The sequence below is a fragment of the Salmo salar genome, chromosome ssa08 (assembly GCF_905237065.1).
Source record: "Salmo salar chromosome ssa08, Ssal_v3.1, whole genome shotgun sequence".
NCBI classification, from domain to species: Eukaryota; Metazoa; Chordata; class Actinopteri; order Salmoniformes; family Salmonidae; genus Salmo; species Salmo salar.
In genome coordinates, this window is record NC_059449.1 from 17,422,598 (window position 1) to 17,439,120 (window position 16,523).

The following is a 16,523-nucleotide window of genomic DNA, read 5'->3' on the forward strand; positions in this document are numbered from 1 at the left end:
CAATCATCAATTGTTTGTCAATAGCTGCACATATCACTTGAGGATGAGAAAGTGATTGCTTGAATATTTGGGCCCAATTAGTGCCCATGTCTGTAATGTTGAACAGGGGATGTCTTGGCTGCACTGTATTCACTATTACAAACAAAAATGTAATTCAACACATCAACAGACAGAGCCACGTCGACCAACACAGTCAATAACACAAGACAAGTCTACATTCTCCCATTGATGGATGTCAGCCATTTTCTTTTGGTAAGGTCTCCTGCGTCTTCCATGTTCTCCTTCCCTTGAGGAATGACCTTGGCTGAAGATAGGGGGCGGTAAACGATAAGGAAGGAACACATTCAGGAGCAACGCAGCACCGACGTGGGGAAATACTCAACGGGAAGCAGGAACTAAATGAAAAGAAGCCGCTATAATGCGTTTGCTTCTGCGCTCTTCGCTATGGTACACATCGGCATTTCTTGGTTCGCATACTGCATTTAAAAGCGAGCTTGTCACACAAGCAATTACCTCATATCTGATAAAAACGATGCATTATCAAACCGAAGAGCGAGGACGACCGAACTCCTCTGACTACAGGATATATTTTAGTAAGTTATTAGCCAACCACCATGCAAGACACGGTAGCTCATTCATTCACCGATCACCAAAACGTGGCCGTTAGGGTAAATGGTACGGTATTAGCTAAGGATACATATTTCACAGCTGGTTTGGTCATTTACAATTATGGCCGCGTGGTTTGGTTGCATTCGACACATTTCAAGTGTGAGATGTGTTTTGACTGACATGTTGTTGGCTTAAAAACGCTACATTTAAATATTATTAGCTGCAACACATTCAATTTACAGAGCTCTTAAATTTTGAAAGGACATGTTTTTGGTGGCTACAATGTTGACGTACCCTTTAACCTTTGTCACGTGTTCTGTCATTGGTGAATACTTGTTACAAGTCGCCACAAAGTAATCCGTTTTCGCTTTTTATATGGTCTGGCTGGTAGGCTGTCATATTACAAGTACAGGACTGATATATAAGTCAAATTTGAAATACTATTTTCTTTCTATGGGTATATATGGGTTGTTAAAATGTGCTCCAGTGTGACATTAACAATGGCAGGTTTAAAGACCGGTCCCCATTGAATGTTTTCATTGCAGAAGACATTGATGGGGTATTCAGTTTTAAATTTGCTTTGTGGAGCTCAGTCCATATAGGTCAGTGTCACCCGCCTGACAGTTATAACCATTGAGGGGGTAGGGCATGTTGTCTTTAGTGTGAACTCCTCCACCCCGTACTATGGGATGATAAGAAATGCACTCATTTACAGAGAGCGAGCGAGTCTGGTCACACCTATTGGTTTAAAATGTTTCGATTATTGTTATCTGGATGATGTAGAAAATTGGGTGAAGTCAGGTAAATGCCCAGATCAATGTCCTTTGCCTGAGGGATTTAACCCCAGAGATTGTGATTTAATGGCACCTACCGGTATGCCTTTTGCTTGTTAGAAAACATTGCCCTAATCCAGGTCAATGGGTTGGGGTTAACCTGGGTTTTGATGGGTGCCATATTAGTTACTTAAAGGGCAATTCTGCCATTTTCAACATCTCCATCACCGAACTAGTTTCTGCATGTGAAAACAGCGTGTTACTATGACCTGTGCTTAAAAAGATAGGCAGAAAGGTCCTAAAACAATGCTTCTCTGTGACATCACAGGGTAGGATTAAAAAGTGATTTTCCAATAGAGGATATTTTATTGCTCCTCACATCACTGCAAATATTAACTTTTGATCATGTCATCGGGTAGAACTAACTTAATTTATTTTTCTTTCTACAAAATGTAGAAATGCACAGTTTTCAGACGTTGACACTGGTATTGTGCCGGAGATAATGAAAATGTGGTTGAAAAGGGGTGGAGTTAACCTTTTTTGAAGCGTTAAAGTGGAACACTATTGCATTGCTTGTGACTCAAAATGCTACATTTTTCTGTGAAGTGGTCTTACATTTTCTGTACCAACCAGTGGAAGCTCCTCAGGGGAGGACCGTCCTCAGTGAATTTCAATAAAAAGAGTGAAACATTTAAAGTTATACATTTTTAGATTCAACTATACTAAATATATTCACGGCACCAAATAATTGACTTTTAAAACACAGTTTTGCAATAAAGGTCTACAGTAGCCTCAGCAGCACTCTGTAGAGTAGCGCCATGGTGTAGCCAGTGGACAGTTAGCTCACATCCTCCTCTGGGTACATTGGGTACATCCTCCAGTGTAACTGCTAAACTGCTTTCTGACTGTACAGTGTACTGCATGATTGAAGCTAGCAGGTTTACGCGTTAGTTCTAGTCGCTATGTTGACTGATATGACAAGGATGTAGGCTGTGTGTAGCGGCTATAGTGGTCATGATATGAAGGGTTAGCTTGGAAAGAGCTTTTTCGCCTGGTCACAGACAGCTGATGTGTTGTGCACTGAAGTCCGTAAGCGAAGGGAAAAGATGAGAGGAGGAGATAGTTGCGAGAAGGAATTATATATATGTAACAGCAATGGGGTCATGCTGTTTTTATGTGGGCGCATTGAAAGTGAACTGTTTCTGTGTGACCTGGTGTATTCATTACGCCGATTCTGTTGAAAAACATTTCTTAAATGGAAGCAAACGGAACTGGGATAAAAATACCTGAATTTGTCCAATAGAAATTCACATTTGTGACTGTTGGACTAATGATTACTCCCTAGATCAGCTAGATGCAGGCAAGAGTGTGCAAGGCGGTATTGAATGTGTCACTGTCTGTCACCTTGATTACTCAAAATGATCTATGTTGTAAACTGTTATTCATTGGCTGGGTTGTAGCAGCCTCATGATGGTTACAGGGAAAGTTTGAGTCATGTATAGCCTAAACTTATCGATGTTACATTGAGCTGGGTGAATGGAATATGAATTACAGTCATCCAATATGCTGTAATAGAAAAGGCCATGTTCATAAAAATGTTTTAAAAAACATCCTCAAAAAATGTCAGGCTCCCGAGTGGCGCAGCGGTCTAAGGCACTGCATCTCAGTGCTAGAGGCGTCACTACAGACCCTGGTTCGATTCCAGTCTGTATCACATCCGCCTGTGATTGGTTGTCCCATAGGGCGGTGCACAATTGGCCCAGCGTCGTTAGGGTTTGGCCGGGTAGGCCATCATTGTAAATAAGAATTTGTTCTTAACTGACATGCCTAGATAAATAAAAATCCTCCCTCATCTTAAACGGCACCGACCGCCACTGGCACCTAGTAACACCATAAATGTTGCATCAAGCACTTGCGGTATACCAACAGTTCCAGAAAGGTTTGAGAATGAATATATTACTAATACAGTACATCAGTCAATTTACTTTGCATGCGTTTCTGTTTTCTTCTAGAAACCTCTGACGGGAAATACATCTCTCCCTTTCATGATATTCCACTTATCGCCGATGGAGATCAGGTATGCTCTCGATGGTGCTACACATTTTGTTCAATCTGGGTCTATTCTTACTTGGTTGTTGTAGCTTTTATGAAACCGGTCTATGTGATGCAAGGAACAATGTTTCCATATTTCCTTTTTGCATGTGGAAATTATAATGGGTGTGAGTATGGAACCTTTTAGGCTGGCATTTTCAAACAGAAGCCACATTCATTGCCATTGATTTTTGGTGCGTTCAAGTGCTAAGACCACGTGTCAAACTCATTCCAAGCAGGGCTGAGTGTCAGCGGGTTTTTGCTCCACCCTTGTACTTGATTGATGAATTAAGGTCACTGATTTAGTAAGGAACTCCCCTCATCTGGTTGTCCAGGTCTTCACTGAAAGGAAAAACCAAAAACCAGCAGACACTAGGCCCTCCTTGGAATGAGTTTGATACCCCTGGCTTAGACAGAAAATCTCTGAAAAAGCATGATTTGATCTGACAAGGAAATATGTTTATTGAATATGTAAAGGTTACACATACTTCTCAGTGGGTTTGTCAATAGTAAGGTGGCCTGCAAATGTCTAGCCATTTTGTAGCACCTCACTTGCTGGGTATTTTTCCTGTTAGTCTACTATTAGTGTCTGGAACCTCGTACGTGATGTCAGATATTGTGTAGGTCTACCAAATATGTCTTTGTTAATGTCATTTGTGTCTTACTGAAGGAAAATGATGTGCCATCTAAAAAACTGAAGAAGAATGACAATGAGGTATCTCTACTACAAACAAAGCAAAACAATTGAATCTCTTTAATGAATGCTGAACGCCTTGATTATATTATCTTTGATATAGTTCATATTTTGTTTTACAGGTTCTGTACAACATGGTTGTGGAGGTACCTCGATGGTCCAATGCCAAAATGGAGGCAAGTATTGTTTTGGGAGCCTGTCAATGTTACTTTAAGTATTAATCTAATACTATGGTGTGTCCATATACAAGAGAATTTGAGACAACCACCGACATAAAGGCGGTCGACTTTTGTCCGAGGTTTGTCGTCCCTCGTTGGCCGAGCTCTATTTTGACTGATCCAAACATCGTTGAGAGCTTTCTGACGTGCTAGCACACTGGTCTTTGACTAGAAACAGCCAGACAATAGATTAATAATGCATCTGTCTTAAAAACAAAGGTCCTATAAAAATCATCTTCCCTTCATTATAAATTATGTCCTTGCACCAGGCAACTTGTTAATGATATTTAAGCACTTCAGGCAGAGAGAGAGAGAGCTGGAGCTGTGTGAACTTTGAAAGTTGATGGAAAGGTCATCTCAAGCTCTCCAGCAGTGGCAGCTGATGGAATAGTAGAGGAGAATGAAAGTGAAAACTGGGTTTGTGGGTACTATTTATTTTATGAGGATTCTAAAATGGATGCCCTTCTGATGTCACTGTCTCTCTTAAGCTGGTAAACTGCTGACCCGAGTCATCGTGTGTTAATTATGCATCTTTCTTTTAGATTGCAACCAAGGAACCACTGAACCCGATCAAGCAGGATGTGAAGAAGGGCAAACTCCGATACGTGGCCAACGTGTTTCCTCATAAAGGTTACATCTGGAACTACGGGGCGCTCCCACAGGTGAGACCTCTGTCACCTCTGAGTTGATCATCCCGCTGTTGCGTTACAGTGTTCTCTTGTTACGGAGTTGATCATCCTTCTGTCGTGTTACGTATTTCACCATCCCTCTGTTTTCTTCCGGAGTTGAACAAAATCAACAACTGGAGAGATTCTAAATGGACGTCTATCCCATTGTTAACCCTATTCGCTAGTCCTTCAGCGGAAAACACTAGAACGTCTCAGTGGAAACTCGACTGCCAGTAATGCATTTCTTCTTTCATCCTCCGGCAGTATTGATTTAGCCAAAGTGAACGACTAATACAGGCGGATACATGGAAAACACTTCACAATTCATAAAATGGGTCTTGTTGGTGAAATCCACAGCGTGTGGCCCTGAGCGTTTTCATATACGAGTGCATTAAGCAGCCTGCCCCGCGGACATCATTGATTTGCCCATTACTTATTATTATTGTCTGCTGCCCTCCCCACTGGCTGAGAAAGATGCACTGTGGTCGGCTCGACAAATTTGACAGTTCATCTCACGATGTTCAACATTACGGAATACAAACAAAGTGTTAACAGGGCTAATGTTGTTAGCGCTGTCTGTTCTCGTGTTGAAACAGACATGGGAAGACCCGAACCACACGGACAAGGACACCAAGTGCTGCGGTGACAATGACCCCATAGACGTCTGCGAAATCGGCACGCTGGTAAGACTGTCTAGACTTTGGCTAAATCATATCCAAGAATAATAACATTACTTGTATGTATGAAAGTTAATTTAGTCAGTTAATAGTTAATTTACAAACAATATGTGTCTAGACCATATTATAATTAAGCAATAAGGCCTGACGAGGTGTGGTATATGGCCAATATACCATGGCTAAGGGCGGTCCTTACGCACGACGCAGCGCAGAGTGCCTGTATACATCCCTTTGCCGTGATATATTGGCCATATACAACAAACCCCCGAGGTGTCTTATTGCTATTATAAACTGGTTATATAAATGTTTTGTCATAGCCATGGTATACAGTCTGATATACCACGGCTGTCAGCCAATCAGTATTCAGAGCTTAAACCACCCAGTTTATAATATGTATATAAAGTAGAACGTATAATGAAATGCATGTTAATAAAGAACATGTCATGTATATTGTACTTTTATCTGAGGAGTTGTCTGTCTTCTTACCTGTGTCCTGCAGGTGTGTTCCCCAGGTCAGGTGATCCAGGTGAAAGTGCTGGGGGTCCTGGCCATGATCGACGAGGGAGAGACGGACTGGAAGCTGATAGCCATCAACGCTGACGACCCAGAGGCCCCCAGCCTTAACAGTCAGTCTTAGGAACTTGTCATTGTTGTAGTAGACATTTTCAACACATTTGTCATATACTGGTCCCCTGTGGGAATCGAACCCACAACCCTGGCATTGCAAGCACCATGCTCTACAAAACTGAGCCACACAGGACCAGCATATGTTTAGAATCACAGTGTGCTCTCTTGTATTCTCCTCAGGTATCGAGGATGTCCGCAAGAGCAGATCGGGTCATTTGGAGGCCACGGTCGACTGGTTTAAAAAATACAAGGTGCCAGATGGCAAACCCGAAAATCAGTTTGCGTTCAATGGACAGTTCAAAGACAAGGTACATGGAGTTTCTCCATTAGGGCCACATACTATATATTAAAGCGTAATAGCTGGGATATATCGTACTATTTTCCTGAAAGTGTTCCAGTCCAGTGCCATGGTAGTTACTTTAATAGGAGGGACTCTGATGGTGCAGTCCCTTCCCCAGGGATAGCAAATGATTAGTTTCTTTCTATTGTCCTTTGTCTCCCTCCCTCCATTCCTCCTCCTCTTTAGGACTTTGCTGTGGAGGTCATTAAGTCCACTCACAAGCACTGGAGGGCACTGGTGCAGAAGCAGACTAATGGTGGCGAGATAGATTGGTGAGGAGCGTGTGTGTGTGTGTTATCCCAGCAGGGTCTGTTAGCCCACCAGGGTGTGTGTGTGTGTTTCAGTTTCATCCTACGTTACACATAATACACTGCTCATGTGGTCGGTCAGCTAACAGCCCCCCAGCACCCCTTATGAAATTACAATAAGCCTGCATTATGTGTTGTTGATTTTTCTGTGTTGCTAGATAATGACCTAAGTTTCTTAACAACAGTAAAAACGTCTCTGTCTGCGAGAGCCCTTTCAAATTCACTGGGGAGGACGCCTACAATGTGGTCAAATCGGTGAGAATATCAATTCAGCTCTGTGTGTGTTGTAACTACAACTAAGCTTTGTGTTTTCAAGCAATGTCGTCAGGAACAGTCTTAGTATCGTGTTTGGATCTGATAGTCTTGTGACATCATATCCTGTGCTTCCTCCTTAGGCTCCTGCTAGTGGCGAGGCACTTCCTGTATCTCCAGAAGGTATGTATCAAGTGACTGACTTGCTTGACAATGAGACCCATTTTAACCACATGATTGAATTGACAAGAAATAAGAAATACATATATTCATATTATATATGTGTATATATTACATTCCCTTTTTTACTGTCACATTGATATCCACTATTGTCTGTTACAGTGGACAAGTGGCATTTCCTTTCCAAGTGATTCTGGAGTGAAGTCCTGCGATGTAAAAAGCCGAGAACTTTTGTCCAATATTCAAATGAAGCACTTCAAGTACTGTATTTTTTCTATTGTTACTGCACATTTTTTAGTATTCAGCTGAATTGGTTATTCCCATCTAAATTTGTAAATGATTATATCATGTTTTATTGCATTATGTTTGAGACTGATGTTCTTGTACAGACAGACAGGCCTATTTTATTTAAAAGTGCCAAAATGCATTTCAGTAATGGGTTGTATGCTATTGAAATAAGAACACGTTCTTTGATATTTCATATTCATAATTTCTCAATTCGAAAACTACATTTGCACAGTTTTCTTTGTAAAGTATCCAATGGTTCGAGCCACCTTCTTTTGATAAATTAAAGCTTCCAGGTGTGAGACGCATGGTGTGCCTTTGATTGACATCAACAACATTTCCACACACAAACATGCAGACCAAAATAAATATTTTAACCACTCAAATTCAAATGACAACTAGATGGGAAACTTAAAACGTGCTTTAAATAAATATAAATTTTATTAAAAACACCCACATCTCAGCAATATCAGGAATGATATCATAAACAGCTTTCAAATAAACTGCATTCAGTACATTACAATACTTACAGCATTATAACATTCTTAATTCCATTTTTAGCATACCAACCTTAAAGGGGAACAAGGGAAGCAGTAACAAAAAAAGACGGAGGCAGAAAATAACAAAACGTTTTAAAAACTTTAGTGTCTCAAACTGCAAAATACCAACACGTGTACATTAAACTGCTAGCTTAACATAAGAGCTGTGCACTCTCGTGCGTTAGTCAAGGTCAAAGTCATTCAAGTAATGTTGAATCACACTCCAACACTCTGAAGCTTTTCAAGTATGGCTATGCTCATCACCCGCTATGTCTCAGACACTCCTTTTCACAACCACAACCTGCTACTGTCGCTGGGTCCTGTACACTGAAATTCAACATTAAAATGATCTATTCTTTTTTTTCACAAACTGCAAACCTTTACAAAAACTAAGTGACTTTAGCTAACAGGAACCTTAGAGCTGTAAACATTGCTGTTTTTTGACAGTGAGTGTTGCAATCTACAAAACCCAGGAACATTATCTAACTGAGCGTCATGTGAACCTGGAAAAGACTAAAAGATAGATTTGAAAGAAGATTGCTGATAGAAACATGGGCCGTGGGTACATTTGACAAAATTACAATAAACCTACACCTTTTAACATATTACAATAGTAGGTTGTTATTAAAAATCAACAATTGTATTTCTGTAATACAAACACGTGGTATGTACAATGTGGCATAATTTATTTTAAACACATTTACAATAATCTACTGATTTTCTTAAATAAAATGTTTTGTAATATTTTATTACATTGTTTTTTTTTCTGAAAAGAGAAAGGAAGTGCTTTGGGAAAACGATAGTATAAATGTTAGAGTGGGGGGGTTGTCACTCAGAAATCACCGTTGACTCATATCATTAAAATCAAATGGAGAGAAAGATAATCGTAATATAATTGTTTAGTGGTTATAAATACATTTCACTATTAAACTATACACAGGCACACAAATGTGCGTCATCATCTAGCATCATAACTGCCCTGGTCTTGCCTCACAGTAAAAGCGAACGCATCGCTCTTTACCTTGTCAATGCCATACTTTCCCTTTAGTCAATTCAGTGCATATTATGTGTTCAAATTTACTTCAAAAGTATACCACCAATCTACTAGCTAAAGCATAAGTACAACAAAAAAAACGCAGGTCGTCAATTCCATATTTTTGCTGATAAAGTTTAGTTTTGTGTTTTCTAAGTGTGTGTATTTATGAGGGGAAAGAAGAAACCCACACACTGCTCTTGCTAGTGTCACTGCTCTTTATTAAGCTTTATGTATCAGCCTCAAGGCCTTCATCAGATGGCTCTGACGAAAGCTCTGACAAGCCTTGAGGCTGATACGAAAACCTTAATAAAGAGCGGTGGTGATAAGAGCAGTGTGCGGGTTTCTTTTTCTCATCTCAACTGTTACCGTGCACTTGCAACAAAGATAGCTCAGATGTGCGAGTGCCTTTTTTAAGGGTGGTGTGTATACAGTACCAGTCAAAAGTTTGGACACACCTACTCATTGAAGGGTTTTTCTTTATTTTGGACTATTTTCGACATTGTAGAATAATAGTGAAGATATCAAAACTATGAAATGACACATGGAATCACGTAGTAACCAAAAAAGTGTAAAACAAATCAAAATATATTTTAGATTCTTCAAAGTAGCCACCCTTTGCCTTGATGACAGCTTTGCACACGCTTGGCATTCTCTCAACCAGCTTCACCTGGAATGCTTTTCCAACAGTCTTGAAGGAGTTCTCACATATGCTGAGCCATTGTTGGCTGCTTTTCCTTCACTCTGTAGTCCAACTCATCCCAAACCATCTCAATTGGGTTGAGGTTGGGTGATTGTGGAAGCCAGGTCATCTGATGCAGCACTCCATCACTCTCCTTCTTGGTAAAATAGCCCTTACACAGCCTGGAGGTGTGTTAGGTCATTTTCCTGTTGAAAAACAAATGATAGTCCCACTAAGCCCATCCAGATGTGATGGTGTATCACTGCAGAATGCTGTTGTAGCCATGCTGGTTAAGTGTGCCTTGAATTCTAAGAAGATCACAGACAGTGTCACCAGCAAAGCACCCCCACGTCATCACACATCCTCCTCCATGCTTCACGGTGGGAACCACACATGCCGAGATCATCCATTCACCTACTCTTCATCTCACAAAGACATGGCGGTTCGAACCCAAACTCTCAAATTTGGACTCATCAGACCAAAGGACAAATTTCCACTGGTCTAATGTCCTTTGCTCATGTTTCTTGGCCCAAGGAAGTCTCTTATTATTATTAGTGTCCATTAGTAGTGGTTTCTTTGCAGCAATTTGACCATGAAGGCCTGATTCACGCAGTCTCCTCTGAACGGTTGATGTTGAGATGTGTCTGTTACCTGAACTCTGTGAAGCATTTATTTGGGCTACAATTTCTGAGGCCGGTAACTCTAATGAACTTATCCTCTGCAGCAGAGGTAACTCTGGGTCTTCCTTTCCTGTGGCGGTCCTCATGAGAGCCAGTTTCATCATAGCGCTTGATGGTTTTTGCGACTGCACTTGAAGAAACTTTCCGGATTGACTGACCTTCAAGTAATGATGGACTGTCATTTTTCTTTGCTTATTTGAGCTGTTCTTGTCATAATATAGAAATTCCACAAATTAACTTTTAACAAGGCACACCTGTTAATTGAAATACATTGCAGGTGACTACCTCATGAAGCTGGTTGAGAGAATGCCAAGAGTGTGCAAAGCTGTCAAAGGCAAAGGGTGGCTATATAAAATATATTTAGATTTTTTTCACACTTTTTTTGGTTGCTACATGATTCCATATGTATTATTTAATAGTTTTGTTGTCTTTACTATTATTCTACAATGTAGAAAATAGTATAAATAAAGAAAGCCTTGAATGAGTAGGTGTGTCCAAACTCTTGACTGGTACAGTAAGTAATTCATTGGGATTCAAGATGGAGGCAAATTGCTGAATGAGAGGAAAACTAGATGAATGTACAGAAATGAGTTGAAATATCCCTGATTTTGCTATTATATCAAAGCTTAAAGTTCAAGTAATTCTTCCTAGTAGATCGAGCATGAAGAAAGCAGTAAGCAATGAACTCAGCCTTGGTGGTGGCCTGAAGTCTGTTATTGTAGTTAACTTTTCTTGAAAGTGACAACAAAGGAAGGAGAAGGAAATGTCTTTGTATCATGCTCCTGTAATATTGCCAAACTAGTTCTGAGGTATATGGCAAGTAGGTACTTTAACTGTACATCATTCATTAGCCTTCTCAACGCCCCTAGGTTCTCACATATGTTCGCATAGCAGGTTGAGTAGCACCATATGTAATTAAAATCAGTTCAAACCCAAAGAAATATAACTTTTCTTTACAACACTAAAATCCTAAAGCGTTAAAAAGAGTAATTAATTTACTGTACAAATCTAATCTTTTATCATACAACTAGATTACAGTTATTTAAAGATCAACCACAGCAAGCCAGCTGCCTTTGAAACCGTGATACTGACATATGAGCTAACCCTGTTTCATGTCCTACACCAAAGGAAGGTAAGGAACATGTTCACAAAACAACAGTCGCATGACAACACGTAATATAGCCACAATTCAGTTTTTTTTCTGTGAACCTGTGGTCAAGAACTCTGAAACAGTTGCTGACAAAGTAAATAACCCTTGCGAAAAGCACATTTTTTGTTGTTGAAACATTACCGTCTAAAAATGCACCTTTTTAGAATGGCTCAATTTACAATGTAAAGGACATGATAACAATTGTGAAACTGAAAGCACCAGAAAGTAAAATGTAAAAATTAGATTGGCATGATATTCTTACTGTTTTACAGGTAGGCTACAGTAATTTAAATCAAGTTTTTGTGATAAGTCTATCAATTTCATGTCTAGAAAATAATTCCTTTGTTGTAACTGTAGATGTTTTTGCACCAATCATCTGATTTGAAGGTATTATCAAAATATTTCACCTTCAATATCAAACGTGCTTTTTTTTTGCTGATGATATTTTGTCGATTTTGTACAGTATTTTCAGTTTCATCCATTTTCACACAAATCATCTGGAGAAACACGTTTATCTATGCAAACTGATTTGGTTCAAACATGAAGACATTTGAACAAAACTGTAAAGTAAAGACACGCTCCACTTTTAGCACCGTTATTGTGGTGTGTCCACAAAGTTCAGTGTTTTTTACAGTATGTCAAGATTATATATAAAAAAATGTTTAAATGCTTAATTAGAAAATTAAAGCCACCAAAAAGAAACATTGTTTCCAGTAAAATAGAGGTCCTGATGTATTGGACCTGCAGAGCACCCGAGAAATGTTAACAGTGTGTATCTTGTAAAAGTAACCAGATAATAAATACTTCCTTAGTAGAGGGGGTCAACCAACCAATCGGTAAGGTTCAAACTTTCAAGAGGTGACAAACCTGATGTACTCTATAATGTGGTACGACTTCCAATTGGTCAAGTTCCTTCTCCACCCACGCTGTGTGTTCTTCTGACACTGTTGCTTACCGTGGGGAGAGAGAGGATGCTCTGTGTTTTGAGGCTAGTGGTGCTTCAGCTTGAGGTTTTAAGATAGCACCGTCAGTATAGCACCGTGAGTTTTTATTCTCAGTGTTATTCCTCATGAGTGAACCCTACAGAACAGTATGAATATCTCTTGTCTAGATGAAGCGGCTGTACGGCCCTGTGACCTTGGTAAAAGCGTAGGGCGACGTGTTGACGTAGGTGTTTGTGGTGCACGACATGGACCTCTCCATGAGGGTCTGGATGAAGCGCTTGTACGGAGGCTCCCCTTGCTGCTCCGACAGCTCCGGGTGCTCCCTCTTCGCTCCCTTCTTAGAGCTCTTGCTGGGCGTCACTGTGGCGCCCTCGGCCCCGTTCCTCTCGGCGTCCTCATCCTTCTCCCGTTGCTTCTCGGCCATCTTGGCCTCCCACAGCGCCAGGCCGTGCTTTGCCTCGTTCATGTTCTTGTGCTGGTAAAACACGAGGGAGATGCGAGCGGGGTGGTTGCGTTTGGGTTTTTTTAGCGGCGTGGTGGCATGCATCTCCCGCTTGGCACACTCGATGAGGATGGAGCCGTGGCTGGGCGCCACAGCCACCCCGCCGATCTCCGGATCCAGGAAGTTGTGCTCGTTGTCGGACCACATGGCCGGTTTCTCCTTGGGTGTGGTGGGCATTGGCGGACCCGACCTGGGCTCCTGCTTGATCATGGGGGAACCCCCGTGGAGGTGTTCGTTGGGGAGCCCTGGGAACCCTGGTTGCGTGGGTGTCATGCACGGGCTTTGGAGACCCATCTCTGTCTTGACTTGCATACAGAAGGGGTCCTGGGGGCTGCCCGGGGGGAACATTTTGGTGCTCTGGGAGAGGTAGGGGTTGGGGTACCCACCAAACTGATTGCCTTTGCTTACTGCTGCTGCATAGTCCAGCCCTGGGTGGTGGGCTGAGGGTGGCCTGGAGAGGGCATCCAGGTATTGGGCGTCGGGGGCACCGCTGGGACCATACGAGGGGGGACCGTAGGGGCTCATGGGGTGGATGCTGGACCTCATGCTGCTACAGTTGCTGTAACCATTGATCTGTAAACCGGACTCACCATACCGCGGAGGGTAGTTGACCCCATAGCGTTGGTGCGCACCATACTGCTGCTGCATGTCAGGGTAAAGCGCTTCTGGCCTCTGTTGCCGGTACATGTCCAGGTGCTTTGGGTTCGAGGTGTAGTAAGGGTGGTAGTTGTCTAAGGGCGTACCTCCGTTACACTGATAACCCGGGTAGGGGCTACCTGGAGTCATGGGGCTGGGATAAGAGCTCGGTGGATTCGACCCATTTATGTAAGAGGTGGGTACGTGCAAAGGGGAGGGGTAAGGGCTTGCTGAGGCTGGTGGCTGGGGGTACATGCTACCTGGCTTGGAAGTGCTTTGAAAAGGGCCGGGGTGGTTGGGGAAGCGGGCGTAGGGGCTGGCTGGATGGGGGGAGCCAGGGAAGGCGTGAAGGGCATTCTGGTGCTGCTGTTGCTGGAGTTGCTGGAGGTGGGCGCCGAGGGGGTGACCTGGCGGCTGACCTGGTGGCTGGGGGGTCGTTCCCATGGCGCCTGGATTTGGACCTGGGAGAAGAGAGCGATGGAAACACATCTTAGAAACAGGCAGCATAACTTGGGCCCGCTGTTTTGGGTGATCATGACCTAGATTTTTATCTTTATTTTAAGTATTTTCCAGAAATTAGAATTACACCAAAAATGCAAGCAATTGTCTGAGGATGGTGCTGCACCATCTGACATAAAATGGGACAGTTTGATGGAAAAGCTTTAAATGAAAGGTTAAAATCCAAGTCATGTGACAAAACACAGGGCCCTAAGCATAACATATATAAAATGCTAAGAAATACTGTAGACTGACTGTGTACGATATCACCAGTCATTATACAAGATGATGCCAAGGACGCATGTTGATCGATCTATAAAGATTCAATCTATTAGAGGCTGATGGAATGCTAGAATGTGCTGGAGGAGAACAACATTATCGTCTGTGTCTTCTATTCTAAAATATCACTAGTCCTCCTACATTAGCGTCTTGTGTCTGAACCCTTCTACACGGTGTACATCTCCACCCACCTGTCCCAGGAGTGCTCTGAGCTATGCTCTCATAAGTGCTACTAGGTTTCAGCTTGGCCTGTAGGGCTTTCTCCGCCTTCGAAGGCGTGTCCGGTCCACCGGCGTTCTTGTTCGCGGCAGCCCGCTTGGCGTCCAGCTTCTTCTGCCGGCAGGACTTGGCGGGCTCGGAGAGCATGCGGATCTGGCGGCGGAAGGCATTGAGCACCTGGATGGCGCCCGTCTTGATCTTCTCCTGCTGGCCCTCTGCACTGCCAAATTCGTCCGTTGGCGAGGCCTTGTAAAGGGGCAGCACATGGAGCTGCTCGTCCTCCGGAATCTTCCCGATCTGGCGGTTGTCCTCCTTGGTTAGCGTGCACACCTGGGATAGATGGTGGGTGGGAAGAGACAAGCTTGAGTGCTCTGTTTGCTTTTTACAAATGTTTTGACTAGTGTTATTTTATTTACATCTGAATATCCACTGGGAAGAGGCATCTTCTGTTTATTACAGTATATATATTTTTTTTTACTTTTTTTTTTGCAAATTCCAAAATGTGACACTGTATTGGAATTTTGCTCTGTCATATTTGGCTTACCACAGTGCTGCCCCCCTGCATGTTGTGGAGGTCTCTGTGAGCGTGAGCACAGAAGTCCATACAGGCGGTGACACCTGAGAAAGGTCGCCCCTCCCCCTTTCCCAGACGGCAGTCTGGCGCCCTTTGCTCATGTTCCACCTGTGGATGAACAATATGGGAGTTCGTCACTGTCTGCAGACAGGTGGCGTTATTCCCCAGGCGAGTCACTGTACTAGTGTAGATAAGTGGTTCTATCTGGCGTGAAGAGAATGTAGGTTACTGGGTTAAGTACCAGTATGTCACAGAAATACCAGGGTTGTGTTCAGTTGAAAATGTTTTAAAACATAGAGAAAAATGGAGGTACAACTTGAACTTGTCCAATGAACAAACAGATTTTCATCTGTGGTTGCAAAACATTATGCTACGGCGTGCCCCACTGAACACGACCCTCAGTGCAAAGAGAAGACATGGATGCCCATAGGGTTTATGTTACGAGCATAAAAATCAGTCTCACTAAATGAAACTTATCACTGTTCAAGCTAATAAATAATTTCATTTAAAGGCTCCTGTAGGTGATGTAGCCCCCTTTAAATTAATCATGGGTAGGATTTTTTTTAAAGCTAGTGTTAATGTTGATTTAATGCTTTACATGTAAAATGTCTGGCAGTACTGTACATGGAGGCTACCCAGAAATCCTTACCTGGTTTTGATAGGCATCCGGTGCCAGGGTTTTGTATGTGGGGGCCATTAGGGTTGCCAGATTCTGAAGGTTCTGCTCCAGCCTTTCTTCCTGATAGAGAAGCAAAACACATTATTTCAGTGTAGCTTTGTTTTGATGACTGCCAATGCATAATTAGAGTAACACTAAATAAATAGGTTTATTAATACAGTATGTACTGTATGTTTCACCTCTTTCGGGTCGTCCCCAGTTAGCTTGAATTTGCGTGGGATTTTGCTCCTGGCAAACTTGCAGCCGTTGTAGTACATGCTCCAGGAACAGCCGAAGGAGAAGGAAGCACCACAGGCCTCTGGGTCCAGCCCCTGGCACGCACACGTCCTCCTAAACAACAAGGATGAGAGGAATAACTCTGTTATATAATTATACTGAACAAAAAT

At 42.3% G+C, this 16,523-nt stretch overlaps 2 protein-coding genes across 2 annotated transcripts in view; one reads left to right on the forward strand and one right to left on the reverse strand.

The window, feature by feature from the left end:
* The first annotated feature begins 313 nt into the window (after positions 1–313).
* Positions 314–8,030, forward strand: LOC106610355 (inorganic pyrophosphatase). The gene is made up of 12 exons (XM_014209672.2): positions 314–593; positions 3,395–3,459; positions 4,144–4,188; positions 4,290–4,343; positions 4,928–5,047; positions 5,650–5,736; positions 6,230–6,356; positions 6,538–6,665; positions 6,884–6,969; positions 7,191–7,260; positions 7,401–7,440; positions 7,600–8,030. Exons 1-12 carry the CDS (start codon positions 419–421, stop codon positions 7,626–7,628), a joined length of 1,026 nt encoding a protein of 341 aa, XP_014065147.1. The 5' UTR covers positions 314–418; the 3' UTR covers positions 7,629–8,030.
* Positions 8,031–10,996: 2,966 nt separating this feature from the next.
* The window catches only part of LOC106610354 (methylcytosine dioxygenase TET2), a 52,354-nt gene continuing 46,827 nt past the window's right edge, over positions 10,997–16,523 (reverse strand). The window contains exons 6-10 of the mRNA XM_045722890.1: positions 16,317–16,467; positions 16,108–16,197; positions 15,429–15,566; positions 14,857–15,214; positions 10,997–14,349 (exon numbers count right to left, since the gene is read on the reverse strand). Of these exons, the coding sequence (XP_045578846.1) occupies positions 12,914–14,349; positions 14,857–15,214; positions 15,429–15,566; positions 16,108–16,197; positions 16,317–16,467 (2,173 nt within the window). The 3' untranslated portion in view covers positions 10,997–12,913. The remainder of the gene's footprint in view (positions 14,350–14,856; positions 15,215–15,428; positions 15,567–16,107; positions 16,198–16,316; positions 16,468–16,523) is intronic.